This window comes from Perca flavescens, chromosome 8 (assembly GCF_004354835.1).
Source record: "Perca flavescens isolate YP-PL-M2 chromosome 8, PFLA_1.0, whole genome shotgun sequence".
In the NCBI taxonomy this organism is placed as follows: domain Eukaryota; kingdom Metazoa; phylum Chordata; class Actinopteri; order Perciformes; family Percidae; genus Perca; species Perca flavescens.
The window spans coordinates 36,377,688-36,404,917 of record NC_041338.1 but is presented as its reverse complement, the minus strand read 5'-3'; the positions used below and the strand labels follow the sequence as shown (position 1 = coordinate 36,404,917).

General features: G+C 42.0%; 2 protein-coding genes across 2 annotated transcripts in view; both read left to right on the top strand.

The window, feature by feature from the left end:
• Positions 1 to 2,191: 2,191 nt before the first annotated feature.
• LOC114560118 (NLR family CARD domain-containing protein 3) lies at positions 2,192 to 16,034 on the top strand. Its single transcript, XM_028585268.1, has 11 exons — positions 2,192 to 2,332; positions 4,591 to 4,667; positions 5,246 to 5,362; positions 6,797 to 6,875; positions 7,039 to 7,246; positions 7,381 to 9,148; positions 9,240 to 9,413; positions 9,962 to 10,135; positions 11,800 to 11,846; positions 11,970 to 12,535; positions 15,957 to 16,034. Exons 1-10 carry the CDS (start codon positions 2,192 to 2,194, stop codon positions 12,497 to 12,499), a joined length of 3,315 nt encoding a protein of 1,104 aa, XP_028441069.1. The 3' UTR covers positions 12,500 to 12,535; positions 15,957 to 16,034.
• A 2,861-nt stretch (positions 16,035 to 18,895) lies between these two features.
• Positions 18,896 to 27,230, top strand: part of LOC114560486 (neuronal acetylcholine receptor subunit alpha-7) — a 73,316-nt gene continuing 64,981 nt past the window's right edge. The window contains exon 1 of the mRNA XM_028585890.1: positions 18,896 to 18,972. The gene's annotated coding sequence lies outside the window, so the exon portion shown is untranslated. The remainder of the gene's footprint in view (positions 18,973 to 27,230) is intronic.

Sequence of the window (27,230 nt, the reverse complement as noted above, 5' to 3'; positions counted from 1 at the left end):
AACATTTAGATATTAATGAACATCCGTTACATTCAACCCATTGCCAAATGAGTTGCTACAAATTAATAATAATAATTAAGACCATCAGCTCGACACAACTCTCTCTGGATGTTCAGAAGATTGTGGCGTCCGGCGACTTTCCCGCGCAGAAGCTCGAGTGAAGATAATGACCTCTTCTGAAAAGTCCATCAGGTTTAAAAATAATAATAATTATCTCACCTACGAATTTTCAGTGGTTCAAAAAATATTCCCATCACCTTCCCACACACTCAGCGGGAACTGGCCTCAGCAATTCAAGCCGGTCACTAAATGACTAAATGTTTCAGGGCCCAAAACTAAATTAGCCTAAGGCTAACTCTGGTACAATTCATCAAATGGCAACATTTATGTTAAAAGTTGTTCATGGTCCCTGACAAATAAAATGAATAAATAAAAAATGGGATGTTTGGGATCCGGCTCGAAGGACCAAGTTGTTAATTTATAAAAGAATAGACAGCAACACTGAAGTTCATTTTTACTTGAGCAAGCAAGGAGTCAGTTACAGCACTTACAGCAAAGTACAGAAATGACTAACAGCAGCTTTTTTATGATTAACGTGAAGTCATAATACAAAGTCGATGTTATGTTATCTTGTGTTGAAGATAAGTCTACATGTTGCAGCATGAACTACTACAGAGGAGGTTTGAAATTCTTTGCCAGGTGTTTATACGTATGTCTGTCACCACCGTGAGGCTGCAGACAGGAAACTTTACAGCTGTGTAGTTGAGATCTAAATGCAGGCAGAGTTGGAGGGGGGGGGGGGGTGAGCCTTTCTCCTGCTGTCAGAAAACACACCGTCGTCTCCACCAGCGTAATGTCAGACACAACAGGACTCCTGTCCTCTGGGACCTTTCAGAATAAAATGTAGTGGTCTAAATGCCTGTTACTGTTGTAGTGATGTGTGGAGGAGGAGGAGAAGTGTCTTCATGTCATTATTTTTAACGTCTATACAAAGGCATGGTTTCTCTACCCGAGCCATTTTAGGTACCAACTAACTGAATTAATGTGAAGTCAATGTGAGCATCAAAACTAACTTAACTTTTCTCAGATCTAATAATGGTAGTAGGACTTCTTTAGCTTTAAGTTTTGTCTTTAATCTTTCTGAGTGTTATTTGTTTATTATCGGATCTAGCTTTTCCAATGTTTAAGACACACATATGGTAATAACGTTCCAACATTATAGTGGACAAAGTAAGTGGTGCACAATTTGAAATATGTTATTTCCAACGCTATGCACTATATCATATCTCATCTCAGACCGACTCACATGGACGGACAATACCACGGCAGTGGTAAAGAAGGCGCAACAAGCGCCTACATTTGCCCAGACTTTTTAAAAAAAAAAGCAACCTGTTTGAGAACAGTTGGTGCTGTTCTACCCTTCATCTGGATGCTCTGCAGCAGACAAAAAAAATTAATACAGAGTGCTCAACACAGCACAGAAGATCGTTGGTTGTTCTCTTCCCTCACTAGAGGAAATTGCCAACTCAAGACTGCTCTCAAAAGCCACCAAAATTACACATGACTGTTCTCATCCCGGCCCCCCACTGTTTGAACTCCTGCCCTCAGGGAGATGTTACAGATGTCTAAAAACAAAGACTAGTAGATTTAGGTATAACTTCTTTCCCAAAGCAATAACAGTCTTAACATAAGCTAAACTTTTACTTAGTTACTCAGCACTTCCACATTAGAATATTATTATCCACTTAGTGTGAGAGTGGGCAAGTTGTATTTTTATGTTATGGTTAGGATGTGCTTGCAGGAAAGATGAGAGAGGGTTGTGTGTGTCTGTGTTTTTTGTGTGTGTGTGTGTATATATATATATATATATATATATATATATATATATATATATATATATATATATATATATATATATATATATATACACACACACATTGCGAGGGCCCGGTTCATCGCTGCTTGCAGCTTTAATTTTGGTATTTCTCTCTAAGATAACAAATGACAACATTACCAATAATCAGTAACATTATAAATCATCATGTCATTGTTTGTTAACAGTTAAAATACACTTTAACTGAAATGTAATTTCCCATTCATCACTGCTGGTTGTTATACAGAGTTACTGCTCCTCTGATCTCTGTTGTCAGTGTTTCTGGTTCTACGGAATTCTTTTCTCCTCCTACCCCTGATGAAGCTGAAACAGGTTTGTGGTTTTGCTGTCAGAGACAAAGGTTTCAGTCGACACAAACGACAGGATGTCTCGGTGTCCCAGAGGTCTTCCAGGTCCAGCTGCAGCGTGAGAAACCCTCCAATCGGAGCAGTCCAGTACGTAAGTCTTTCCCTTTTTAATTTTCATATTGTGTTGAGTTCAGGGAGCACAGAGTCTGTCTGTTTTCTCTTCACATCACTTATCTGCTCATCTAGCTGCTGCAACTTCACACTGTACTATTAGTACTTTTACTGCAGTAACATGTCTGAATACCTGCTTTAATCTCAGTAGGACAACTTGTACTTGTTATTGTCCTCCGTTTATCTGACAGCGTGTTACTCTGCAGATTCACAGTTTACACACAAAGTATTAATCAGCAGTAAAACATGATGTAATGTTCCAGATGAAACTATAAAGGAGTTCAAATAAGCTCAGCAAGGGGGGGATTTTGCTCTGGGCCGAGCCTTCTCTTCACAGACACGCCCACTCTATGATAATCCCATCTGTTTATTATCAGTAAGATGATGTCCTGCAGGCTAGTCTGCTGGTTGGCTGAAAACCTGTTCTGCATCTTTTCAGTTTGTCTCCTCTACGCTCCGTTGATTTCTTTAGTCCGAGCGTTTCTGGTTCTCCAGGATTCTTTCTGTCCTCTTCCTCCTCCTGACAATGCTGCCTAAGTTCAGCTAGAAAGCGGTTAGTTCTGGCACTCCTTTTTAAAAGATGAAATGCAGTGATAGCACTTTGGCTCCCAGCCCTCAATGTGCTCTCTGTAATGTGGAGTTCTCTGCTGAGCTTTTCTCTGTTAAAGTCCAGAGAACCGCGAGCAGAGAGTCTGTCTGTTTTCTCTCCACGTTAGTTATCCACTCAGCCAGCTGCTGTAACTTCACACTGTGCTATTAGTACTTTTACTGCAGTAACATGTCTCAATACTTGCTTTAATCACAATAAGCATCTTCTATCGGTACATCCGATGCACCTGCATGGCAGACACTAGAGAGAGGGGGGAGTTTGGGTTCTTCATTTTCTGTTGACAGCAAGTTTCACAGCAAACTCAAAGGTGAACAATTCACCACATCCACGTTCACACAGTAGGTCATTTTTCATTCTGACCACTAAGGTCTCTTTTATATAGTACTAATACTGTATCTGAAGTCTCTTTTATATAGACCTTAGTGGTCCCCTAATACTGTATCTGAAGTCTCTTTTATATAGACCTTAGTGGTCCCCTAATACTGTATCTGAAGTCTCTTTTATATAGACCTTAGTGGTCCCCTAATACTGTATCTGAAGTCTCTTTCATATAGACCTTAGTGGTCCCTGTAGAAATATATTGGGTTTAGAATAAGAATGTCCTGTAGCCTGCGATGGCCTCGCTGTCTCCTCCTGTCTGGCATGTGTAAGATAAGACGGGTTCAAATTTAGTGGAGCAAAAGTGCTCCTCGTTTGTTTAATAAACAATTGGAACAGAATGCACCTAATGAAATCTCTTAAAGGAACAGACAATCTCTAGCGAGCAACTTCTCTATCTTCTCGGAGACAGAAAGTCTGAGTGATATCCAACCAATTGGCGGCCCAGATGCAATGGCGGAAAGAGGAACCTGAAGATGAATAAAAGAATAGGGAAAAGGAAGGTCCGGCGTCAGACCCGGAGAGACTTTGTTAGTGGTTAGGGAGAGAAAGTCTCAAAGGAGCGGCTGATCCATATGCATATGAAAGATCTGTTTGCAATATCATTTTACTAAAGATTGTTATAGTTTAACTGAACAAATCCTGAGTATTTATTTCTTGGTCTGCCTTTCAACGAACACGATAAGTAAAGGGGAAACTTTGAGAGCCTTTCTCCTGCTGTCAGAAAACTAGTGGTGGGCAGATCCATAACATCGATACCTCAAGTGTTATTTGTTTATTATCTGATCTAGCGTTTCCAACGTTTAAGACACACCTATGGTAATAATAACGGTCCAACATCATGCAAAATGACATATTTTTTTATTAGAAAACAGTAACCTTTTCTTGAAGGACGAACCCTAAACTCCTCGCCACTGAATATTTGCACCTCAGTCTTCCACAAAACCGAGAACAAACACGGACAGGACAGAAAAGTGAGATTGATTCTCAGTCTTGGCTCCATTATTCCAAATGTCATTTTATTTAAAAGAGTTTAAAATAAACTTTAAATTAAACTCTTTAAACATCATCTGGCACCGTTTAGATTCCATTTTGTTTCAGAGAGAGTTAAACATAATGAATGTCTGTCTCCTGGCTCCATCTTGTGGACTGATTGTAGAACTACAGCAGCTGATGTAGCCTACTCTGTGATGTGAAAGAGACAAGAAGAGCCAATGACATATAGGGCCCATAATGTGTTTCCTCTGCAGATAAAAGGCTGGGTTCATTGTGAGGACAGAGGAACCACTCTGAGTGGGGAACAGGACCGCCAGACCAAAGCTCAGAGGTGAGAGGGCTGTCCACACCAAGAACGATAAGTATAACCATAACTAAAAATCTGTAGTTTTAAAAATCATTCTAACTCCAGTGGATGGCGGAGTCCACACCACGAGAGACACGGCAAGTGATATGTTTCACACATGTGGTTAGTGGCGTGACTTTGCCCCTCGGTGAGGCTACAATCCTTTAGCTCTGTGTATTTTTGTATCTTTAAACATTACTCATATTACAGTACTTATCATATTGTCCGGGGGAGCGCGGTTCAGACTATATATGTTCACAAAATGTGTCACTAATATGTAGGATATTACTCACGACATTCCTGTAATCGTACGTTGCAACGTCTGCCGTGATGTATTATTATCAGCTGGAGCGTGCAGCTTGTGTGACGTCACTGTTTGCAGAACTTTAACTTTCAGCAGTGTGGACGCTGACATCGTTGTAGTTCTAGTTATGGTTCTAGTTATCGTTCTTGGTGTGGACGGCCCTTAACTGTCCAGCACTCAGAATACTTGCACCAACACCAACATTATTCACACGCATACCTCTGGCTTTGTTGTCTTCATAACAAACTGATATTTTCAGGATCCATCAGAGACCAGACACTCCTGAACCAGAACCCAGCTGTGTATCCATGAAGAGTGACCGGTCTAAGGATTGGCCTGTAGCCTTCAAAGATGGACGTCACTCTGTTGATCAAAGGTGAGGATTTAAAACTGAGTAAAGAAAAACAAAACAATGTGTTTGTGTCAGATTCTCAATTGTGAGATCTCCAGTGTTTATCTTTTAATAACTTATATGGAAGTTCTTTGAGCACTAATGTTCTTTTTCAGCAGCAGCTGCCTCACACTCACACAGTACAACACATTGATATTGGGAGCTGCCCAGTACAACCAGACTGACACTGACCAGCTCTACTGGAGGAGCTGGTCACTGTACACTGAGGGAATGTCAAGTTTTAGTCAATCACATTTACATTCTGACTATTGAGTAGACGACTGGTGACCTTAAATCATGTGTCTCTAACCTTAATAGTTTTTTTACACGGGGAGAGACACTTCGCCTGTGTAGTCGCGTGGATCTGCGGGGTCTAATACGCTTCTCGACAGTTTCACGGGATTGTGTCCACTTGTCACGTCACCTGTCAGACTGCCTGCGCCTCTCATTGAAAATGAATTATGAGGCGCGACAATCGCATCCTGTGTGAAAAGTTAATACCTGTGCTGCCTTCCAGTTGGTTTGATCCTGTTAATTAAATTTCCAACATGATAGCCTTTGGGGCACTATTTTCATTTTTTTCCAATATTCACTTGTTTTGTGTTCGCACTGAGTTTGTACAACAAAGCAAGACATGATTTTCCAATGTGTTTGGCTTTGAAGCACCGATTTCTGGAGAGATGTGCCCTCAGGCTCAGCTCCCTCTTTGGACCAGTACCATGCCTGCTTTACTTTTGACGCCACAAAAATCCACCTAACGACGTCAAGCTCCATTTTACTTGCAGTCAGGAAGAAGACCCTGAGATACTTGAACTCTTTCCCTTCAGAAGTCCCTGAATGTCAACTGAAATTCCTACTGTATGGCCTCTTCAAACTATTCCCACACCTAAGTTTCTGGCCCCCCAGTACCTGTCAGAGACCAACCGCATCTGACTACAACTTCGAGCAGCTCCCCACCACCTGACCTAACAGTTCTCCTCTTTACCTGACTGTCCATGACATACGGCTGTAGATCTGAAAACAGTCCATCTAAGCTCTGCCTCCGCCTCCTGAGTCATCTAATGGTTTGCCAGAATATTTCCGAGGCCTACCTAAGGTTCCTCACCGTTACCTCCCCAAACTTCTTCTAACTGCGAATGGTTGCTTCCATGACCACAGAAGCTGCAGACCTCCTGGCATCATGATACCAGTCTGCTGCTTCAGGAGTCCTTTAGGCCAACCATGTTGTAACCCTTGTTTACTTCTTAGTTCTTTCTGTTGAATCACAGTAGAGCCAGCACCACCACCAACACTTTCATGTTAGGGGAAACCATCTGATTCAATGTTGCAATCAACACTTTAAGTCACAGGAAATTACTGTGTGTTTGTCTCTGTGTGGACAGACATGATGTGAGCTAATTCATCCTGATTCCTCCACAGAGTGGACCAGGAGAGCTCAGAGGTTCCCAGTGGCCTGTCTGCCCAGCAGCATCAAACACACCTGGACTCCACATTTATGGTCTGTACATGTACAACAACTACTTTTACATCTATTCTTTTCACAAACATCTCCATGCTGAACTTTTCAGACCAGTGGATTGTCAGGCTGTTCAACATGGATCTGATGTTTGCCTCTATGATTTCAGTTTGATTGTGTCATTCATATAATTCTTCTGTTCCAGCTGCTGGAGGAGAACATCGTCACTTTTGTGAAGAACGAGTTGAAGAAGATCCAGAAGGTTCTGAGTACAGATTACCCAGAACGCTTAGAGAGTCAGAGGAAGGATGAGGATGAAGAGCAGAGGAACAGCAGAGAGGCATTTCTGAAGATCACACTGCACTTCCTGAGGAGAATGAAGCAGGAGGAGCTGGCTGACCGTCTGCAGAGCAGTAAGAGGATTTCTCTAAAGATTGAACTTGCTGGACTAAAGGGACATTTACTAATGTCTCCATAGAAGGGTCAAAGTATGTTCATGTTTCTTTATATATCACTTACTGATCTTCTTTGTTCTGTATTCATTCAGGAAGTCGTTCTGGAGTTTGTAAGCAGAAACTTAAATCTAACCTAAACAAGAAGTTCCAGTCTGTGTTTGAGGGAATTGCTGAAGCAGGAAACCCAACCCTTCTGAATCAAATGTTCACAGAGATCCACATCACAAAGGGAGAGACTGCAGAGGTCAATGATGAACATGAGGTCAGACAGATTGAAACAGCATCCAGGAAACCAGACAGACCAGAAACAAGAATCAGACAAGAAGACATCTTTAAAGCCCCACCTGGAAGAGATGAACCAATCAGAACAGTGATGACGAAGGGAGTGGCTGGCATCGGGAAAACAGTCTTAACACAGAAGTTCACTCTTGACTGGGCTGAAGACAAAGCCAACCAGGACATTCTGTTCATATTTCCATTTACTTTCAGAGAGCTGAATGTGCTGAAAGAGAGAAAGTACAGCTTGGTGGAACTTGTTGATTACTTCTTTAGTGAAACCAAAGAAGCAGGAATCTGCAGGTTTGAAGAGTTCCCGGTTGTCTTCATCTTTGACGGTCTGGATGAGTGTCGACTTCCTCTGGACTTCAACAACACTGAGATCCTGACCGATGTTACAGAGTCCAACTCAGTGGGTGCGCTGCTGACAAACCTCATCAGGGGGAAACTGCTTCCCTCTGCTCGCCTCTGGATAACCACACGACCTGCTGCAGCCAATCAGATCCCTCCTGGGTGTGTTGACATGGTGACAGAGGTCAGAGGGTTCACTGACCCACAGAAGGAGGAGTACTTCAGGAAGCGATTCAGAGATGAGGAGCAGGCCAGCAGAATCATCTCCCACATTAAGACATCACAAAGCCTCCACAACATGTGCCACATCCCAGTCTTCTGCTGGATCACTGCTACAGTTCTGGAGGATATGTTGAAGACCAGAGAGGGAGGAGAGCTGCCCAAGACCCTGACTGAGATGTACATCCACTTCCTGGTGGTTCAGTCCAAACTGAAAAACGTCAAGTATGACGGAGGAGCTGAGACAGATCCACACTGGAGTCCAGAGACCAGGAAGATGATCAAGTCTCTGGGAAAACTGGCTTTTGAGCAGCTGCAGAAAGGCAACCTGATCTTCTATGAATCAGACCTGACAGAGTGTGGCATCGATATCAGAGCAGCCTCAGTGTACTCAGGAGTGTTCACACAGATCTTTAAAGAGGAGAGAGGACTGTACCAGGACAAGGTGTTCTGCTTTATCCATCTGAGTGTTCAGGAGTTTCTGGCTGCTCTTCATGTCCATCTGACCTTCATCAACTCTGGAGTAAATCTGCTGGCAGAAGAACAAACAACATCAACAGGTTTCTACCAGAGTGCTGTGGACAAATCCTTACAGAGTCCAAATGGACACCTGGATTTGTTCCTCCGCTTCCTCCTGGGTCTTTCACTGCAGACCAATCAGAGTCTCCTACGAGGTCTGCTGACACAGACAGGAAGTAGCTCAGAGACCAATCAGAAGACAGCAATGTACATCAAGAAGAAGATCAGTGAGAATCTTTCTGCAGAGAAAAGCATCAATCTGTTCCACTGTCTGAATGAACTGAATGATCGATCTCTAGTAGAGGAGATCCAACAGTCACTGAGTTCAAGAAGTCTCTCCACAGAGAAACTGTCTCCTGCTCAGTGGTCAGCTCTGGTCTTCATCTTACTGTCATCAGAAAAAGATCTGGACGTGTTTGACCTGAAGAAATACATTGCATCAGAGGAGGCTCTTCTGAGGCTGCTGCCAGTGGTCAAAGCCTCCAACAAAGCTCTGTTAGTGGGGTTTATTCATCAATAAATACTCTGATATATATAATCAGGAGTTAAATATAAATAACGTGTTTGATTCCTGTTGTCTCTCCAGACTGAGTGGCTGTAACCTGTTAGAGAGAAGCTGTGAACATCTGTCCACAGTTCTCAGCTCCCAGTCCTCTAGTCTGAGAGAGCTGGACCTGAGTAACAACGTCCTGCAGGATTCAGGAGTGAAGCTGATCTCTGTTGGACTGAAGAGTCCACACTGCACACTGGAGACTCTCAGGTCAGGTCAAGAACAATAATCTTTAAAAACACAGTATTGAAAAATACTTTGGAAACATTCAAAAAATGTGAAGGTTTCCAAAGTATTTTATTATTCTTTAGAATCACTTCCTAAAGAATGAAATATGAACTGTGGCTGGGGACCATAAATTATTTATAATTTAATATCATGTGACTTTGATTACTGGATGTTTGTTAATTCCTGATTATACAACAAGCAACCTGATCTTCTACGAATCAGACCTGACAGAGTGTGGCATTGATATCACAGCAGCCTTAATGTACTCAGGAGTGTTTAACCTCTTTTTTTATGTGAATTTGAATACTGGATGTCTTTTTACTCTTCATTCAGTCACAATTAGTTATCATGTTTTCAAATTGTTTAGAAAATGGATTTTATATTCTCTATCACCAAAAGTCCAGACTTAACATATAAACACAAATGTTATCTGTCTTCTTCATTTCATCCCTCCAACAAAGCTCTGTTATTGTGATTTATTCATCTTTAATTCTTATAAACAACTTGTTTGATTCCTGTTGTCTCTCCAGGCTGAGTGGCTGTAACTTGTCCGAGAGAAGCTGTGAACCTCTGTCCTCAGTTCTCAGCTCCCAGTCCTCTAGTCTGAGAGAGCTGGACCTGAGTAACAACGACCTGCAGGATTCAGGAGGGAAGCTGATCTCTGTTGGACTGAAGAGTCCATACTGCACACTGGAGACTCTCAGGTCAGGATTTATTAACTCATTCAACTGATGACCATTTAAAATCTGATTTAAATTTAGTTGACAGCTAACGTGTAGCTTTGTGTCTGCTGATACGATAAACTAAGCAGTTTCGAGACTCAGAGTTACATTGCATGAGGAATTTTAATCATTGGCTTTTGTTGTTGAATAAATAAATACCACCTATGATTTTAAAGACTTATTAAAAATATGGCCCAAAATGTACCTGGACAACAATCAAACATAAAACAAACACATGGCTCCATGTGTTCACAGAGGGTTCCTGTGTGCTGTTCTGTGTGTTTTTCAGTCTGTCAGGCTGTCTGATCTCAGAGGAGGGCTGTTCTTCTGTGGTATCAGCTCTGAGCTCCAACCCCTCCCATCTGAGAGAGCTGAACCTGAGCTACAATCATCCAGGATACTCGGGAGTGAAGCTACTGTCAGCGGGGCTGAAGGATCCATTCTGGAGACTGGACACTCTCAGGTACAAACACTGATGAACAAAAAGGATATTTGGGTAGTAAGTTTTAAAGGAGATCATCTCCAGGAACTAGAATGGTAACTCCCTGTTGTTAATAATGCATGTAGTTTGGACACATCTCTGTACGTTAAAGGAACTGTCCGTGGTTTTAAGAAAAGTCCTTTTTTCCCTCTTTCCCGGGACCAAATCAGTTTCAACTCGACAGAAAAAGGTCCAGGACAGGTTTAGCCTAGCTTAGCACAAAGCAGTGTGCTTTCTAAGGTGTGAGAATAGTGTGTGGATGAAGCATTAATCTACTCCTTTGGCAGACTAGTTAGCTAGAGGTTTAAAATGTCAGTTGCCGATGCTGCATGGCTCATGTGATCGATCAGAAACGTACACTGACGTCCCTATGCAGTGTATTTCAGGTTGAGCTCTCTGTCTCTTTCCCTCTCCTTTCTCTCTCTCTCTTTCTCTCTCTCCCTCCCCCTCACCTCTCTTCCTCTCTCTCCTTTCTCCCTCCCTTTCTCTCTCTCTCTCTCTCTCTCTCTCTCTCTCTCTCTCTCTCTCTCTCTCTCTCTCTCTCTCTCTTGCCAAATACTTTTTATATTGCAAGCACAAATTAGTTTCATACTGTCTGTTTCAGCTGAAGTCATCATAATGTAACATTTAGTCTATGGAAAAGACATCATTTTATGGATGGTAAACACATCCAGGTTTGATCCAAGGGAAGAAATTCCCAGACTCCCTTTAAAGTCAAGCTGTTTCTCCAGTTGTTAAGTTAGGGCGACGTCATAAACTTTGTAAAACGTTGTCTAATTCATGAATTCATAAATGTCTAAACATAATAGGCACACGTTATTTCTATATACATATCTCATTAATTTCCCTCTGTAGGGCTTTTATTTTCAAGCAGCTTTGGTTGAATAACACAACGTTCATATAGCCTATAGATGAGTTTATCAGGAACTAGAGACTGACATCTCCGTCCTATAAAACAACAACCTGTAGTTTCAGTAATATTCTCATGACATTGTCATTATGATATGATAAAGTACGCTAGGAACACACTCTTATACACATCAAATATCCTATCATAAGAACAGCTGATTTCTGGAGCAGTAAACAACTTTAGAGTGCTGACGGTGTTGCGTACTATCAAATAAAATCCTGACCTAGCCTGCCCCCCCCCCTCCCCTCCTTTCAGGGTGGAGCCTGCTGGAGTCAGATGGTTGACACCAGGTCTGAGGAAGTGTAAGTGTGTTTTTAATTTTATTCATCAAACTGTGACATCACTTATTCAACTCTCTGATGTCATCATCGAAGTACTGATTGGTTAATAATTGCAGCTGTGTTATGTCTCGTTCTCTCCATCAGATTCCTGTGAACTCACACTCGACACAAACACAGTGAACAAAGAACTCCAACTGTCTGACAACAACAGGAAGGTCACATGTGTGAAGGAGGATCAGTCATATCCTGATCATCCAGAGAGGTTTGACTACTATCCTCAGCTGCTGTGTAGAGATGTTCTGACTAGGCGCTGTTACTGGGAGGTCGAGAGGAGAGGAGAGGTTGATATATCAGTGAGCTACAGACGAATCAGGAGTAGAGGAGACAGTGAAGGCTGTATGTTTGGATGTAATGATAAGTCCTGGAGTCTGAGATGCTCTGATGATGGTTACTCTGTATGGCACAATAACATAAAAACATCCATCTCCTCCTCCTCTGTCTCTGGTAGAGTAGCAGTGTATGTGGACTGTCCTGCTGGCTCTCTGTCCTTCTACACAGTCTCCTCCGACTCACTGATCCACCTCTACACCTTCAACACCACATTCACTCAACCTCTTTATCCTGGGTTTGGGCTCTGGTCTCCTGGTTCCTCAGTGTCTCTGTGTCCTCTGTAGGACGGAGAGTCTCCTCCCGTTTCTCACTGCTGATCAGTTGAGTTCATAAGCGGCGCTAGGCTATTTTTAGGGGTGCTGAAGCACCCCTAAAAATCATCTCAGCACCCCTGAAAATAAAGTCCTTATTGTGATAATGTGAATTCGTTTAGTGCTCAAACTAGTGGCGGTTTTTGGCACGGGCAAACCGGGCAGCCATTTAACTTAAAAAATATATATAAATAATCCTCTGCGCCGCAAAGCTTTTTTCTGTTTTCTATCATTTCACTGTGTGGGGAATTGGCAGATCAGCGCCCCCAGCAGCAGGCGCCCTGCTTGCTGAGAGAGGTCAACACCCCCTACTTTCACAATAAAATGGACTAGTCCGTAACAGTGCGCCGTGGCGCAAAAGATAAACACACGGTGATGGTGGAGAAATGGGAAGTACACAGAGACGAAGCAAGACCAAGACGAGTCTAAACCTTTCTGTTATGTTAATGGTCTAAATGCCAAAATGGAACAAAGTTAACCAAGCGGCTCAAATAAAAGAAAAAAGCGAAAAGACATGTTTTCAGCAGTAGCAGGACCTTCATCAGCTCCCGTAACCGATGATAGTGGCGTCGGAGGAGACTCAGGAGGAGAGGGACAGAGATGAGGGAGTGAGGCTACAACCTACGGTAGGCTAAGCACAACTCCCCTTGAAACACTTAACCCCTTGATAAAACTGAGTGGTGGACAAACTGTTGATGAGAACACTACAACAATAAAAAAGAAGGCATGCTTTACTGTATGATTGCATTAGTAGCCTAGATAAACGTTGCACATCATGCAAACGTTCTTAACAAGAATTGTAGCTTTTCTATCTGCATTGGCAGACAAAAACTCATGATAGACCTCTTCAAATTATAGCACAGGGCCTCTTGAAATGATAATCATAAAACAAGCTATATATACAGTACAGGCCAAAAGTTTGGACACACCTTCTCATTCAATGCGTTTCCTTTTTATTTTCATGACTATTTACATTGTAGATTCTCACTGAAGGCATCAAAACTATTAATGAACACATATGGAATTATGTACTTAACAAAAAAGTGTGAAATAACTGAAAACATGTCTTATATTTTAGATTCTTCAAAGTAGCCACCCTTTGCTTTTTTTATTAATAAGGGAACAAATTCCACTAATTAACCCTGACAAAGCACACTTGTGAATGAGAAGGTGTCTCCAAACCTTTGGCCTGAACTGTATATATATAGCTCAATAAAAATCTATCTATCTATCTATCTATCTATCTATCTATCTATCTATCTATCTATCTATCTATCTATCTATCTATCTATCTATCTATCTATCTATCTATCTATCTATCTATCTATCTATCTATCTATCTATCTATCATCTTATGTGGTGGGCCGGTCTGGGCCAAAATGCCGGGGCTGATCTTTGGTCCCTGTCAGTCACTGTGGCTCAAGCAAAGAGGAACTTTTCACACCTGAGGTCACCAGGAACGGATCACTGGCCTCGCCGTCATCAATATCAATCACTCAATAGCGGAGCAGATTTCATACAATAACATCATTGATGATTTTGCATCAAGGAAGGCCAGAAAGGTCAGGTTTTAGTTTGGGTTTTCTGTTCTTAGTGCTATAGTGTAATAATTACATTCTGTTTAGTGTGTTTTCACATTTGTGTGATTAAGGATTTGTGTTATTTCGAATATGGGGGGGCGCTCGGAGGGGGTCTCGCCCGTCATTCAACACCGCCCCGGGCTCAAATCTTATTACTTTTGCAAACCGGATTTTAGCGATGGAATAGGATAAATTACGACAGGTTCAGCTCAGTTGTAGCCTAAAGTCAACAGCCTGTCCCTGAACGAGGGCGCCTCAGTCAGCCTACTGTTTAGCCTGTGCTGATAACTTTGGGAGTTTGGTCGTCAGAGTATGGCTACTTTCAACCACTGAAAAGGTATGGCTAATGGAGTGAAAATTAAATCTAATCAAATGAACACGTTAAGTAGGCTACAGGTGTAGGCCTAGTATTTGTGGAACCAATCTGTGATCCCTGATCACAATTATGGCAATTATATCTGAATTAGCCTAGTTTATTCACCACAGAGTCCAATTTTGTTGTGCAACGTTAGACAAAATTGCTAACTGTAGGCATGTGTAGCTTAGGAGTAGCCTATAATGAGTTTTTAAAGTGTGCTATTAATAGCCTGCCGTAACAGCTTGAGCACCGCTACCTCCCTACCAGACACTTTCTTATTTTTAACTGTCAATGCCAATGAAAAATAAATAATTCGGCCTGACGGATCATCAGACTTCTTCATATCAGAAATGAAACACTGGAACAACAAACCCAGACCCACAGTCTGTTTCCCCATAGATGGATATACGTTTCTTTTTTTTTAAAGAAAACAACCAGGTTCAGGTGAGAAAGTATAAGATAAGCCTTTAACATTATCCCACTGCACTGAACAGCAACCCCATATTCACTTATGTTATAAATAGGTGAATTTATAATCTTTGGTAGCCTACACATACATTCTCTGTTGATTAGTTGATTACATTTGCCTTCTGGTTGACAGCCCAAAGGAGTGAGGAAAATAGAGAGGGTGAAGGGCAGAGAGAGCAAGATGAACAAGGTGAGAAAATGGCTAGGTAGCTATAAGACATGTATATAGTAGGACTACTGTGTTTTGTTTTCTCTTTTATTTGAAGATTATGTTCTAGTGGATTACAAAATGTTTTGTATGTGATTGTCAGTGACATGACGGAGGGAGGGAGATAGAGGGAGAGAGGAGGATGGAGAGAGAGTGGACAAAGAGAGGGACCTGGAAGAACCAGGTGAGAAAGTGGACATATATTATACGTGCAAAAACACTTAAAACATTCCATTCACATTATATTTACATATGCATTTCATGGAGGACTAGGCTCTTAAGAAAAACAGATGTTGTGTTTTCTCCATCTGGTTCAGAGGCATTATTAGATTAGATGAAAAAGTTGAAAATTACAGCAGAAAAAAACATGAATAATCCTGTCTAAAAATATGTTAACGCTTATTTTACCATTCAAGGTATGTGCAGGGGCGTAGCTCCAAATTCTGGGTCCTCTAGAAAGGCATTTTCTATGGGCCCCCTCCCTGCAGCCAAAGCTATGAATTCTAGCATATTTTTGGGCCCTCCTCACATGAGGGCCCTGGGTACTCAGTCCCCTTTTTCCCCCCAGACCAACGCCCCTGGGTATGTGTGCTGCAATAATCATGCTTTGTAGTTTTCATATTTTTTCACAGCAGATGCCTTGAATCTGTTGATAGTTTGTCATAATTGCATATCTCAATCCGTCTATTTCTTTCCCCAAAACTCACCAGAAGTAATGATTTAAGGGTTTAAGAAAAAAAAAATCTAGCTTAACTGCTATCAACTTTTCATTAGGGGCTGAGCACCCCCAAAAGTCAGATACTAGAATCTCCCCTGGTTGAGTCTGTACAGGATCACACTTACAGAAATATGTCAGGTTATTGTTATAAACTAATGAATGAACTTTGTATAAATAATTCAGAATGATTGAACAGATTCCTTGTGAACATTGTAAACTTCCTTCACTTCCAGTCCTTTAAAGATGGAAGCTGTGATCATGAATGTGTAAAAATGGTGTTGACTTGTGTCATGTTTTGTTTTGAATTCTGTCTCTTTTCACAATAAAAGCATAAAGTTACTGCGAGAGTGTTTGTGGTCTTTCTGTTTAACTTTTAAACACGATAAGATGTCTTGGTGTCCCAGAGGTCTTCCAAGTCGAGCTGCAGCGTGAAAAACCCTCCAATCAGAGCAGTCAAGTACGTAAGTCTTTCACTTACTAGCATTTAGTCAGTTTTTAGTGTGACAGTGTGACAAGTTGTATATAACAGTGTATTCAGACATACAATTTATTTTGAGTTAAACATAATATCACAGTACTACAGTATATATTTTCAAAATATGTAATTTCATTTATGGTAGTTGTAAATGTATATGAAGACTAAGCAACTAGTGAGTAACACCAAGAAGAGGAATGCAGATAGCTAATTCAGAGCCTTATCTGTGTGGTTTAATGGTTCGTCGATCTGTTGGTAATGCCTAGGGGCTGACCATAATTACACTTGTGCTTTCCATAAACTGTCGTTGCTCCAGTAGGGGGTTTGCACTCCTCTTCCTCATTCAATACAGACGAGTGAAGGAAAGAGCTGCGTGTGTGTTTTTCCCTTCCTTCTCCCGTTACTATTCCCCTTTTTAAGGTATTTACCGTTTGCAAAGCACTGTATACTTATGAACACATGCTGATAGTATTTTTCTTTGTTACTGTGGTTTTAGATGCATGGAAAAGACGTTTTGTTGGACTTAATTGTTGTTGAATTTCTTGCTAACTCAGACATGTAAGCTAGTAGCCGGATACCTTGTGGCCACGCCGTAGAGTCTGAATGTTGACGTTGGTGTTTAAGCGCGTTACCGTTTCATTTATATATGTATATATTTGTGTCTACTTCACGTCATAATGACGAAAATTGAAAAGTAAACAGGTTAAAAATATATTTCATTATTCGAAAATTCCATGATAAATTAGCACACTGAGTGTGCGCATATATACATTTGTCTGTTGTTTGTCTGTATTGTTTAAAATGTATTCAATACAGACGAGTGAAGGAAAGAGCTGCGTGTGTGTGTTTTTCCCCATCCTTCTCCCGTTACTACTTCCCTTTTTAAGGGCACAACAACAGCGCTTAATACATTTAAGCAGGTAATAATGAAAATAGCTCCTCACCACTTTTAATTAAATTTTTGGGAGGATTATTGGGATTGATTAATTAAATAAAGTATGAGCAGCCAGTGCCTACTGATGTCTGGCAATACAAAACTAACAAATACTATAAAGTTGTGCATTTTCTTTAGTTTACTCAAACAAACCGCAAAGGAGATCCGTGCTGGATTAGTGTTGCCTGACCTTCTTCTTTACTGATTGGGTGATTAGAGTTCAAATTTCTTGGCTGTGAAAACCATAGGGCGGAATTGATTATCAAAACGCCACCATAGGCCTGTACTACGAATCCAGATCAACATGCCCTGGATTGATTTCAGTTCCCCGGCTTCACAAACCCTAACAACCACGGTCCCGCATAACTTGTTTCACGACCCTGGTTAAAAACTAGTTCAATCAACCCAGGGTTTCCCAATCCACCGACGCAAACGTTCACATAAAAGAGGCGGTGTTTGCACAGCGTGACCAATCGCAAACATCTACCAGAGCCGCATATTTTACATAAGAAGAGCAAACTAAATTATACATAAATATGAAGAACACAGACTCGGTTTTACAGGCAAAACACAATACAGTCGCTGCTTCCTAAAACAGGAAGGAAAGCTGGCAAAAAATAGCCGACGCTGTAGATGCGTAAATCACAACGCTTATCAATATCACTTCCCCATCAGTCAGGCACAAGATCAGACCATAATTACACTTGGGCTTTCCATAAACTGTCGTTGCTTTAGCTTATTATTTCAGTTGTAACCCTGGCAGTGGGAAGCCATTGTGAGAGCAAATAAAATATAAAAACATAATTCAAACCGATGTGCGCATTGGCAACACATGGCTAAAGAAGCCGAAAAATAGCCTATATGTAATTACCGCCGCTGAAAAACTATATCTTTCATAAAAATACCCATCAGGGAATGTTAACAGGGTTGTCGGTCTCTAAATGTTTGAACTTTTCTTACTGCACTTCTCTCTCTCCGCGCACCGAGCTCCACCGGATCTTCTAAGAACAGTGATGCTGTTATCAGTCGAGTATTGATTGGTCAGTAGGCAGTGCTTTTACACCGGTTGATCTCTGATCTCCAACATAACCTGCTTCTGAGTAGATTTAACCCGGTAACAAGTGATCCACCGTAGCACCGTAGTGTTTATAAAATGAGTAGGCCTATCATGATTTCTTTAGGCTTCACTGTAAATTGTGTATTAGTGCCGGGAAAACATTTAGCCTCATTTGCCACAATCGTTTCCAAAGAACGGGGTTGCCCTGCCATTTTTTCGCTTGTAAATAATGCACATTTGCAACACAGTTACTTAAAAAATGACTTTTTGATTGGCAAACTTGTCATGCGCGCATTAATTACTATAAAACACCTGTTAAACAGCACAGGTGGTTTAACAGGTTCATAATTAAGGACATTGTATGTGTCATGATTGTGGGTTTCTGTTATGTTCTGTTTCCTGTTTTATTTTGAAATCTGGTTTTCTGTCTTGTCTTGTATGTTTTACTTCCTGTGTTTTCCCTCCCTTGTGATTGCCCCGATTTGTTTCACCTGTTGTGTCACCTGTCCCTCGTTAGTCCTCGTTACCTGGTGTATTTAGTCTCTGTGTTGTCTTTATCTGGTGTGGGAATCGTTGTTGTGTGTTGCTTTAGGCCAAGTTGTTTGCTGTTGTCGTGGCTAGTTTTGCCAACCTTTGGACACTCTTTTTGTAAGTTTTTGTCAATAAATTCCTTCTTAACTGCATTTGGGTCCAAACCTTGTCTATCTCTTGGCAATCTGTGACAGGATGGGGGAATTTGGGACGCTAAACGGCACGTATACCCTTTCCATTATAGTTTTGATATATTTTGAATTATCATCTGTGTTTTTCTTCTTCACATAGGCTAAATGAAGGTATTTCCACCGTAAATTGTTGCATAAAACTTCCCTGGTGGTGGACACCCAGCCCCCCCACTGTGATATGCCCACCCCCCCCACCCTTCCCCAAAGGCAGATTCTGGCCAATATATTTATATACAGTACAGTATACCCACTACAATACATTAGACTACACCACACTGAATACATAGGAATTCCAGAGCTTTAATTGGGTTCATGGGAACAGCCAGTGTGATACATGTTCTGCTGTTGGGATCCAAACTGCAGTTCTCGGTTCGTCCATGAGGTGGCAGTCAACCCTCAGTGCTCATGTCTGTCTGTGTTGAAGTGATTAGACCACTGCTGTTAACCCTCCTGTTGTCCTCTGGTCAAATTAGGCCAATTTAAACAAAATCAGAAATATGGGTTTCTTTCAACCAAATTGACAAAAAAAACATTTAAATAAACATGGATGGGTCCCTACAACGCTCTTCACAACTGAAATCAATGATTAGTTCAGTACTTTTCATTGTATTTTGGTGTTTTTATTCAAATTTATAGCATTTGAAGAAAGAAACTGATAGAAGAACGTAGGAAAAAAAGTCAAAAACATGTCAGAAAAAGCTTCAAAAAGCACAGAAAAAACAGGAAAAAGTGACAAAAAACATGAAAGACAACCCATGACCAAAACGTTTTTAAATGTTGACCCAGAAAGAGAAAAAGTTGCCTGGTCGACAGGAAGACAACCCGAGGGTTAAATGACAAAAACTTTGAAGAAAAAAGAGACAGGAGACAAAAGTGAGGAAGAAAGGCAAGAAGAGGTCAAAACAAACGACAAAACCTTCAAAAAAAGGTGACAAACTTCAAAAAGAGCTACAAAAACTTTATTAAAAGCACCAAACAAGTGAAGGAGTTCAAGTACCTTGGGGTTTTGTTTGCGAGTCAGGGGACAATGGAGCGGCAGATGGGTCGGAGAATCGGCGCAGCGGGTGCGGTATTACATTCAATCTATCGCACCGTTGTGACGAAAAGAGAGCTGAGCCAGAAGGCAAAGCTCTCGATCTACCGGTCAGTTTTCGTTCCTACCCTCACCTATGGTCATGAAGGCTGGGTCATGACCGAAAGAACGAGATCCAGGGTACAAGCGGCCAAAATGGGTTTCCTCAGGAGGGTGGCTGCCGTCTCCCTTAGAGATAGGGTGAGAAGCTCAGTCATCCGTGAGGAGCTCGGAGTAGAGCCGCTGCTCCTTCGCGTCGAAAGGAGACAGTCGAGGTGGTTCGGGCATCTGGTAAGGATGCCCCCTGGGCGCCTCCCTAGGGAGGTGTTCCAGGCACGTCCAGCTGGGAGGAGGCCTCGGGGAAGACCCAGGACTAGGTGGAGGGATTATATCTCCAACCTGGCCTGGGAACGCCTCGGGATCCCCCAGTCGGAGCTGGTTAATGTTGCTCGGGAAAGGGAAGTTTGGGGTCCCCTGCTCCGGATAAGCAGACGAAGATGGATGGATGGATGGATGGACCAAACTTGGAGAACAAAAGACTGTAGAAGTAACTACAGCCTTGTAACTGAAAAACATTTTGCAAAAAAGTCTCACGTACCTCCTGCAGTCCTCCAGAGTACCCCTATAGGGGACACGTACCCCAAATTTGAGAAACACTGGTCTAGATCACACTATAATTTACAATTCCCCAGCAATTCTCCCCAAGAGCAAGCATTTGGTGGCGAGGAAAACTTCCTTTTTACAGGCAGAAACCTCGGACAGACCCTGACTCTTGGTCCAGCTGGTGGCAAGGGGGTGATTGAGCATCTGGAAAGCGTACCTCCGATGGTGCCATTTTGATGCTACCAAGCCATCACCTCCCGTTAGCATCCCATTGACTCCCATTCATTTTGACGTCACTTTGACATTACATTACATTACAAGTCATTTAGCTAACGCTTTTATCCAAAGCGACTTACAATTAAGTGCATTCAACTGAGAAGGTCCAAACTCTAGACAACAAGTAGTACGTGCAAGTACATTAGCTTTAAATAAGCAAAGCTACAAAGAAACGTATAAAAGTGCAGGTTCAAGAGTTGTTGTTTTTTTTTTTTTTTTTTTTTATCCGAGGTGTAGTCGGAAGAGATGTGTTTTTAGCCTTCGGCGGAAGATGTGTAGGCTTTCAGCCATCCTGATGTCGATGGGGAGCTCGTTCCACCATTTAGGAGCCAGGACAGTGAACAGTCGGGATTTGGTTGAGTGATTAGTTCTCCCTCGCTGTGAGGGGGCAAGCAGTTTGGCTGATGCAGAGCAAAGTGAGCGGGTTGGGGTATATGGTTTGACCATGTCCTGGATGTAAGCTGGGGCTGATCCGTTCGTGGCCCTGTATGTAAGTACTAGTGTCTTGATGCGGGCAGCCACTGGTAACCAGTGGAGAGAGCAGAGGAGCGGAGTAGTCGGAGAGAACTTGGGGAGGTTGAAGACAAGCCGAGCTGCTGCGTTCTGAATGAGCTGCAGGGGTCGGATGGCACATGCAGGCAGGCCAATCAGAAGGGAGTTGCAGTAGTCTAGACGTGAGATGACTAGAGCCTGAACCAGAACCTGAGCCGCCTTAGAAGGGGACGTATCCTTCTGATGTTATGCAGCATGTATCTGCACGATCGGGTGGTTGCAGCAATGTTGGCAGTGAAGGAGAGTTGGTCGTCAAGTGTCACACCCAGGTTTCTAGCAGTCTGGGTGGGGACTACCACAGAGTTGTCGATTGTTATAGTCAGGTCCTGGGTAGGAGAGCCCTTCCCTGGAAGGAAAAGGAGCTCAGTCTTGTCAAGGTTGAGTTTCAGATGGTTAGTGGACATCCAAGAAGAGATGTCAGTCAGACAGGCCGAGATACGTGCTGCTACTTGAGTGTCAGACTCAGGAAGAAACAGAGAATAACTTTAAATCTGAAGCATTTAAAGACTCTATTTGTCCGTTGTTTATTTCTAAAGAAACACGACAATGTATAAAAGGCTCCATTACCTTGTACCTCACGTTATGGCTCCGTAGCAGACGTTTTTATAAAAATAGGCTAACGATTGGGTCATAACCACGAGACTTACTGTCACACAGTAGAGGAATTACCGTATAGTACAGGAGAAGCTCTCAGGCAGTTTGGACTTCCATTAGCTGTTTAGGTTAATTACTAATGTTAACTAGCATGTTAGTGATCAATAATTAGCCTGTGCCTATGTTATCTCCTTACATATACCTACGCTCTCCGTCTCTGTAAGATTGGGAATGATTGAGATTTCTCTCTCACAGCTACCAGAAGACTTCGAAATATAGCAGTTAGTATGACACATTTTTACTGAGAATATCGGAGTCTTCAGGTGAGGAAATTCTTGTTTTTTTTTTACTTCATCAGCTATCTGTTGAATTACCTTCACCCATTAATTAAATATTTAACTTGCGGAAACTTGCAGTTGTTCTGCTTTTATGGGTTTTGTTCTTTTGATTATTTCCGCTGCAGGGCAGGCAGCGCTGGTAATAAGCTGCAGAGAGTACCGAGCGCGCAGAGCCCGAGGATGCTGGGAAATGTCTTGGAATTAAAGCCATCTATCTCTGCATGCTGTGTACATGACAATATCACCGCTTTTTATGAATGTTTGTAATTATGTAAATGCACAACTGTAAGAATGAAACTCTCAAAAAGAAAGGACAGGAAAGGTACAAACACGTTCAGATCTGTTTGGTTTTTAATCTGAAGCAGGTAAAAATGTTTGAAAACAGATTTCCCTTCTCTCTCTCTCTCTCTCTCTCTCTGTGTGTGTTCACCGGCAGTAACGTCTCTAATGGAGAAAGTCATTAAGAAAACCATCTCCTTATTCAGCAAAATGAATCAGGAGGTTATATCATGCTCAGCAGAGCCGAGAAAAGCCTTCCCAACCTGGGGTTCAGCTCCCATTTACTCATGTATTCAACGTTTTTAGGCAGTGATAACGGTTAATTACACCTTGACCTTTTGGCCTTTTTAAAATGATGAGAAAAACTGACCAATTCAGTACAACGCAAATACTGAAGCTACAACGCAAATACTGAAGCTACAACGCAAATACTAAAGCTACAACGCAAATACTGAAGCTACAACACAAATACTGAAGCTACAACACAAATACTGAAGCTACAACACAAATACTAAAGCTACAACACAAATACTAAAGCTACAACACAAATACTGAAGCTACAACGCAAATACTGAAGCTACTAAGGCTACAACGCAAATATTAAAGCCACAACACAAATACTGAAGCTACAACGTAAATAAATCCTGAAGCTACAACACAAATACTGAAGCTACAACACATACTAAAGCTACAACGCAAATACTGAAGCTATCACGCAAACACTGAAGCTACCACGCAAACACTGAAGCTACAACGCAAATACTGAAGCTTCAATGCAAATACTGAAGCTACAACGCAAATACTGAAGCTACAACGCAAATACAAAAAGCGACAATATGAATACGAAAGCCACCACAAGTACACTACATTGAAAACAGTTGATGTCATTTTAATAGAGACGTGTGTCCACAGAGAAACACCTGAACAACTGTTGAAATATACTGAGGGGTTTTGTCAGTATTAAGCCGCTAGCTGCGGCGCTATGTCATCCATCTCGGACAACAAAGGAGGAATGTTGAGTTACAAGCAGGGATGCACCGAATCCAGGATTCTGGTTCAGCTCCAGCTGAATATTGGGCTTTTTGACGGGGTTGGGTTTCTGTCGAACCTTAGAATTTTCTTCCACCGAACGTGGAGCGTTCAACGCAGTAGGCTGTGAGAAAGTGGACATGGATCTGGTTCAATGCAGTAGGCTGTGAGGAAGTGGACATGGATCTGGTTCAATGCAGTAGGCTGTGAGGAAGTGGACATGGATCTGGTGAGCAGAAAAAGTTGTTGTTTGGCAGTACTTTCAGTCAAAAGAAGGCCATTCAAGTCCAGCTACATGTTGAATCTGTTCAATGCTGATTGGTCTGGTGGTGGCGAGGACCCTAAACTATACACAACATGGCCGCTGTTACATCTGGTATGAAACTAGCTCAGTTTAATGCGTTATTAACGGTGTTAACGCAAACCCATTTTAACGGCGTCAATTTTTTTATCGTGAGATTAACGTTCTTTTTGGGCCTAGCAAACTTTGTAGTTTTTTTTTTCCACATGCTGTTGCAACAACTAGTAACGTTAGAAAAACTACAACTACCACACCGGATCTAGACCGGAAACACAACAACAGGCACGCTGCACACACTGGTTTGGGAGCCGGCCAAAGAGTAGTACATACCTGCAAACTAATTGCTTTTCCCCGGTGCTAATACGGCATCGGTGCCTTAACGACCGTTATCTACTGGACTGAATAGCAACGCGGATTTCGGTGCCTTATTTAGGTGCCACTTAAATGCCTGCGCTTCTCTCTGATGGTCCGAAAACGGACTTTAGAGGGAACTGAAACATTCCTGCACAGGAGGCCAGTCAACGCTACACTTAGCAGCAGGTAACGTTAGCCTACCGTTAGCTAGTTAACACTACACTTAGAAGCAGGTAACGTTAGCCTACCGTTAGCTAGTTAACACTATACTTAGCAGCAGGTAACGTTAGCCTACCGTTAGCTAGTTAACACTACATTTAGCAGCAGGTAACGTTAGCCTACCGTTAGCTAGTTAACTCTACACTTAGCAGCAGGTAAAGTTAGCCTACCGTTAGCTAGCAGCCGGATTAAAGACTGTTAAATGTTTAAAGCTAAACGGTGTAAAGTGTGTCTGTATTTCATTGGAGAGGACTCCAACACCGGAATGTAGCTGCCGTTGTCTGAAAAACACAGTCATGATGTCATGTTGCTCGCCTCGCCAGCCTCGTGGTGCATTCACTGTAATTGTAAAATAGCCTTTTCCCATCCAGTGGTAGTTTTCACCGTTTTGTGCTCCTTTTTTTTTTTTTTTTTATTAAATCAACTTTTTATTGTTTTATATTTTTGAACAGACACAATTGAACAAGGTGCTCCTTTTTTTTTTATATATATATATATATATATATATATATATATGGAATACGGTGCCTGACCCGAAAGATAGCTAGATATCTATCTATCTCTCTCTTTCGGTTCAGGCACCGTTTTAAAAGTATTGTATCATGTTGATAAGGGCATTCAAATGAGAAAAAAATAATGGGACAAAAAGAAACAAAGGGACATTTAAAATAGATAAAAATGTGCGATTAATTGCGAGTTAACCATGACATTAATGCGATTAATCACGATTAAATATTTTAATTGTTTGACAGCACTATATGAAACATCTGAAAGAATACGGGTTGTGCATGAAGGAATCTCCAGACAGCAGCCATAATGCAGCAACTTTAGGTACGGCAAAGGAAGGACAGTCACGGCTAAAAACTGGTGTTAACTAGACGACCATTACCAGCTTTGCTCACCCTACACCAAACTACTTTTACAGTTAAAATAAAATGAAAAATACACTGCTGTGGACGTTGTTTACTTCATTCATGTGTTTACTGTGTTCATGGACTGAGGATGGGAGGAGGAGTCAGCAGAATCTCAACCAGTTGATTGGGTATTCGGCCGAACCCCCAAAAATCTGGATTCTGTGCATCCCTATTTACAAGCGAGCGGTGTGTTGTGTGTGTAGAGGTCTGTGTGGTTATAATGTATCAGCCTGGTATCATTTCCAGGCAATTTGATAAAGGTTAAGATCGTACAACCGTTCATAACGCTAATGCTCTAGTGGCGCGCTGGCTGGCTGAGCATTCGTTCACACACACTGCGTGGGTCATCAGGCAGTCGGGCAAAAACGCACCTCTTTCCGTTTGTTTTGAAAGCCTGCAGCAAAAAGTTAAGACCGATTCAACTTTTGGAGCAACTCCGACGTCACCCTGCGGTGGCCAATCATGTAACTGGAGATCAGACTCGTCTTTCCATATCGCGGTGTGAGAGTAGTGTAATGTTACACTAAATAGGAAACATCACTGCCTCTATCACTGCAACAAAGTTTTAAAGTGCTCATATTATGCTCTTTTGGCTTTTCCCCTTTCCTTTATTGGGTTATATATCTTTTTGTGCACGTTATACGTTTACAAAGTGAAAAAGCCCAAAGTCCCCCCCAAAGGGACTTACCATCTCCAACAGATAACAGTTCACCAACTGCTCCAAACAGCTCTATTGTAGTCCAGCCTTTACTTCAGAGACAAACGTGGTCACTTTGGAACACACGTTATAATGCTCGCCTAGCTGCTAGCATGGCACGCCCTCATACTCTGCTCCTGACTGGCTAGTAGTCCTTACCTAGGTACTGTCAGGACACACCCTCATACTCTGCTTCTGACTGGCTAGTAGTCCTTACCTAGGTACTGTCAGGGCACGCCCTCATACTCTGCTTCTGACTGGCTAGTAGTCCTTACCTAGGTACTGTCAGGGCCTCATACTCTGCTTCTGACTGGCTAGTAGTCCTTACCTAGGTACTGTCAGAGCATGCCCTCATACTCTGCTTCTGACTGGCTAGTAGTCCTTACCTAGGTACTGTCAGGGCACGCCCTCATACTCTGCTTCTGACTGGCTAGTAGTCCTTACCTAGGTACTGTCAGAGTACGCCCTCATACTCTGCTTCTGACTGGCTATTAGTCCTTACCTAGGTACTGTCAGGGCACACCCTCATAATCTGCTTCTGACTGGCTAGTAGTCCTTACCTAGGTACTGTCAGGGCACGCCCTCATACTCTGCTTCTGACTGGTTAGTAGTCCTTACCTAGGTGCTGTCAGGGCACCTAGGCCTCAATGTCAATGTTTTTTTTTAATTAAACCATGTAAACCTATTCTGATTTAACCTTTAAATACAATTATGAACCTGAAAACAAGCATAATATGAGCACTTTAAGCCTTTACAATCGTCAACATTTTTTACACCCCCCACTCTTGCCGCCAAAGCTTTGAATTTTCACTGTTAAGTATCGAAGCTTATAGTATGGTATTGGGTACAGCCCTGGTGCAAGCTAGAGTTGATTTTAAGGTTTTTCATTTAACATAAGAGGCCCTGCATGGACTCGCACCACCTTATATATCTGAACTTATTACAGCACATACACC

Excerpts from the sequence above, each read along its gene's own strand:
- LOC114560118 (XM_028585268.1), top strand. The coding sequence starts at position 2,192 with ATGAAGCTGAAACAGGTTTGTGGTTTTGCTGTCAGAGACAAAGGTTTC. Across the intron at positions 6,876-7,038 it reads ACCTGGACTCCACATTTATG|CTGCTGGAGGAGAACATCGT; the intron begins GTCTGTACATGT and ends CTTCTGTTCCAG. Across the intron at positions 7,247-7,380 it reads GGCTGACCGTCTGCAGAGCA|GAAGTCGTTCTGGAGTTTGT; the intron begins GTAAGAGGATTT and ends GTATTCATTCAG.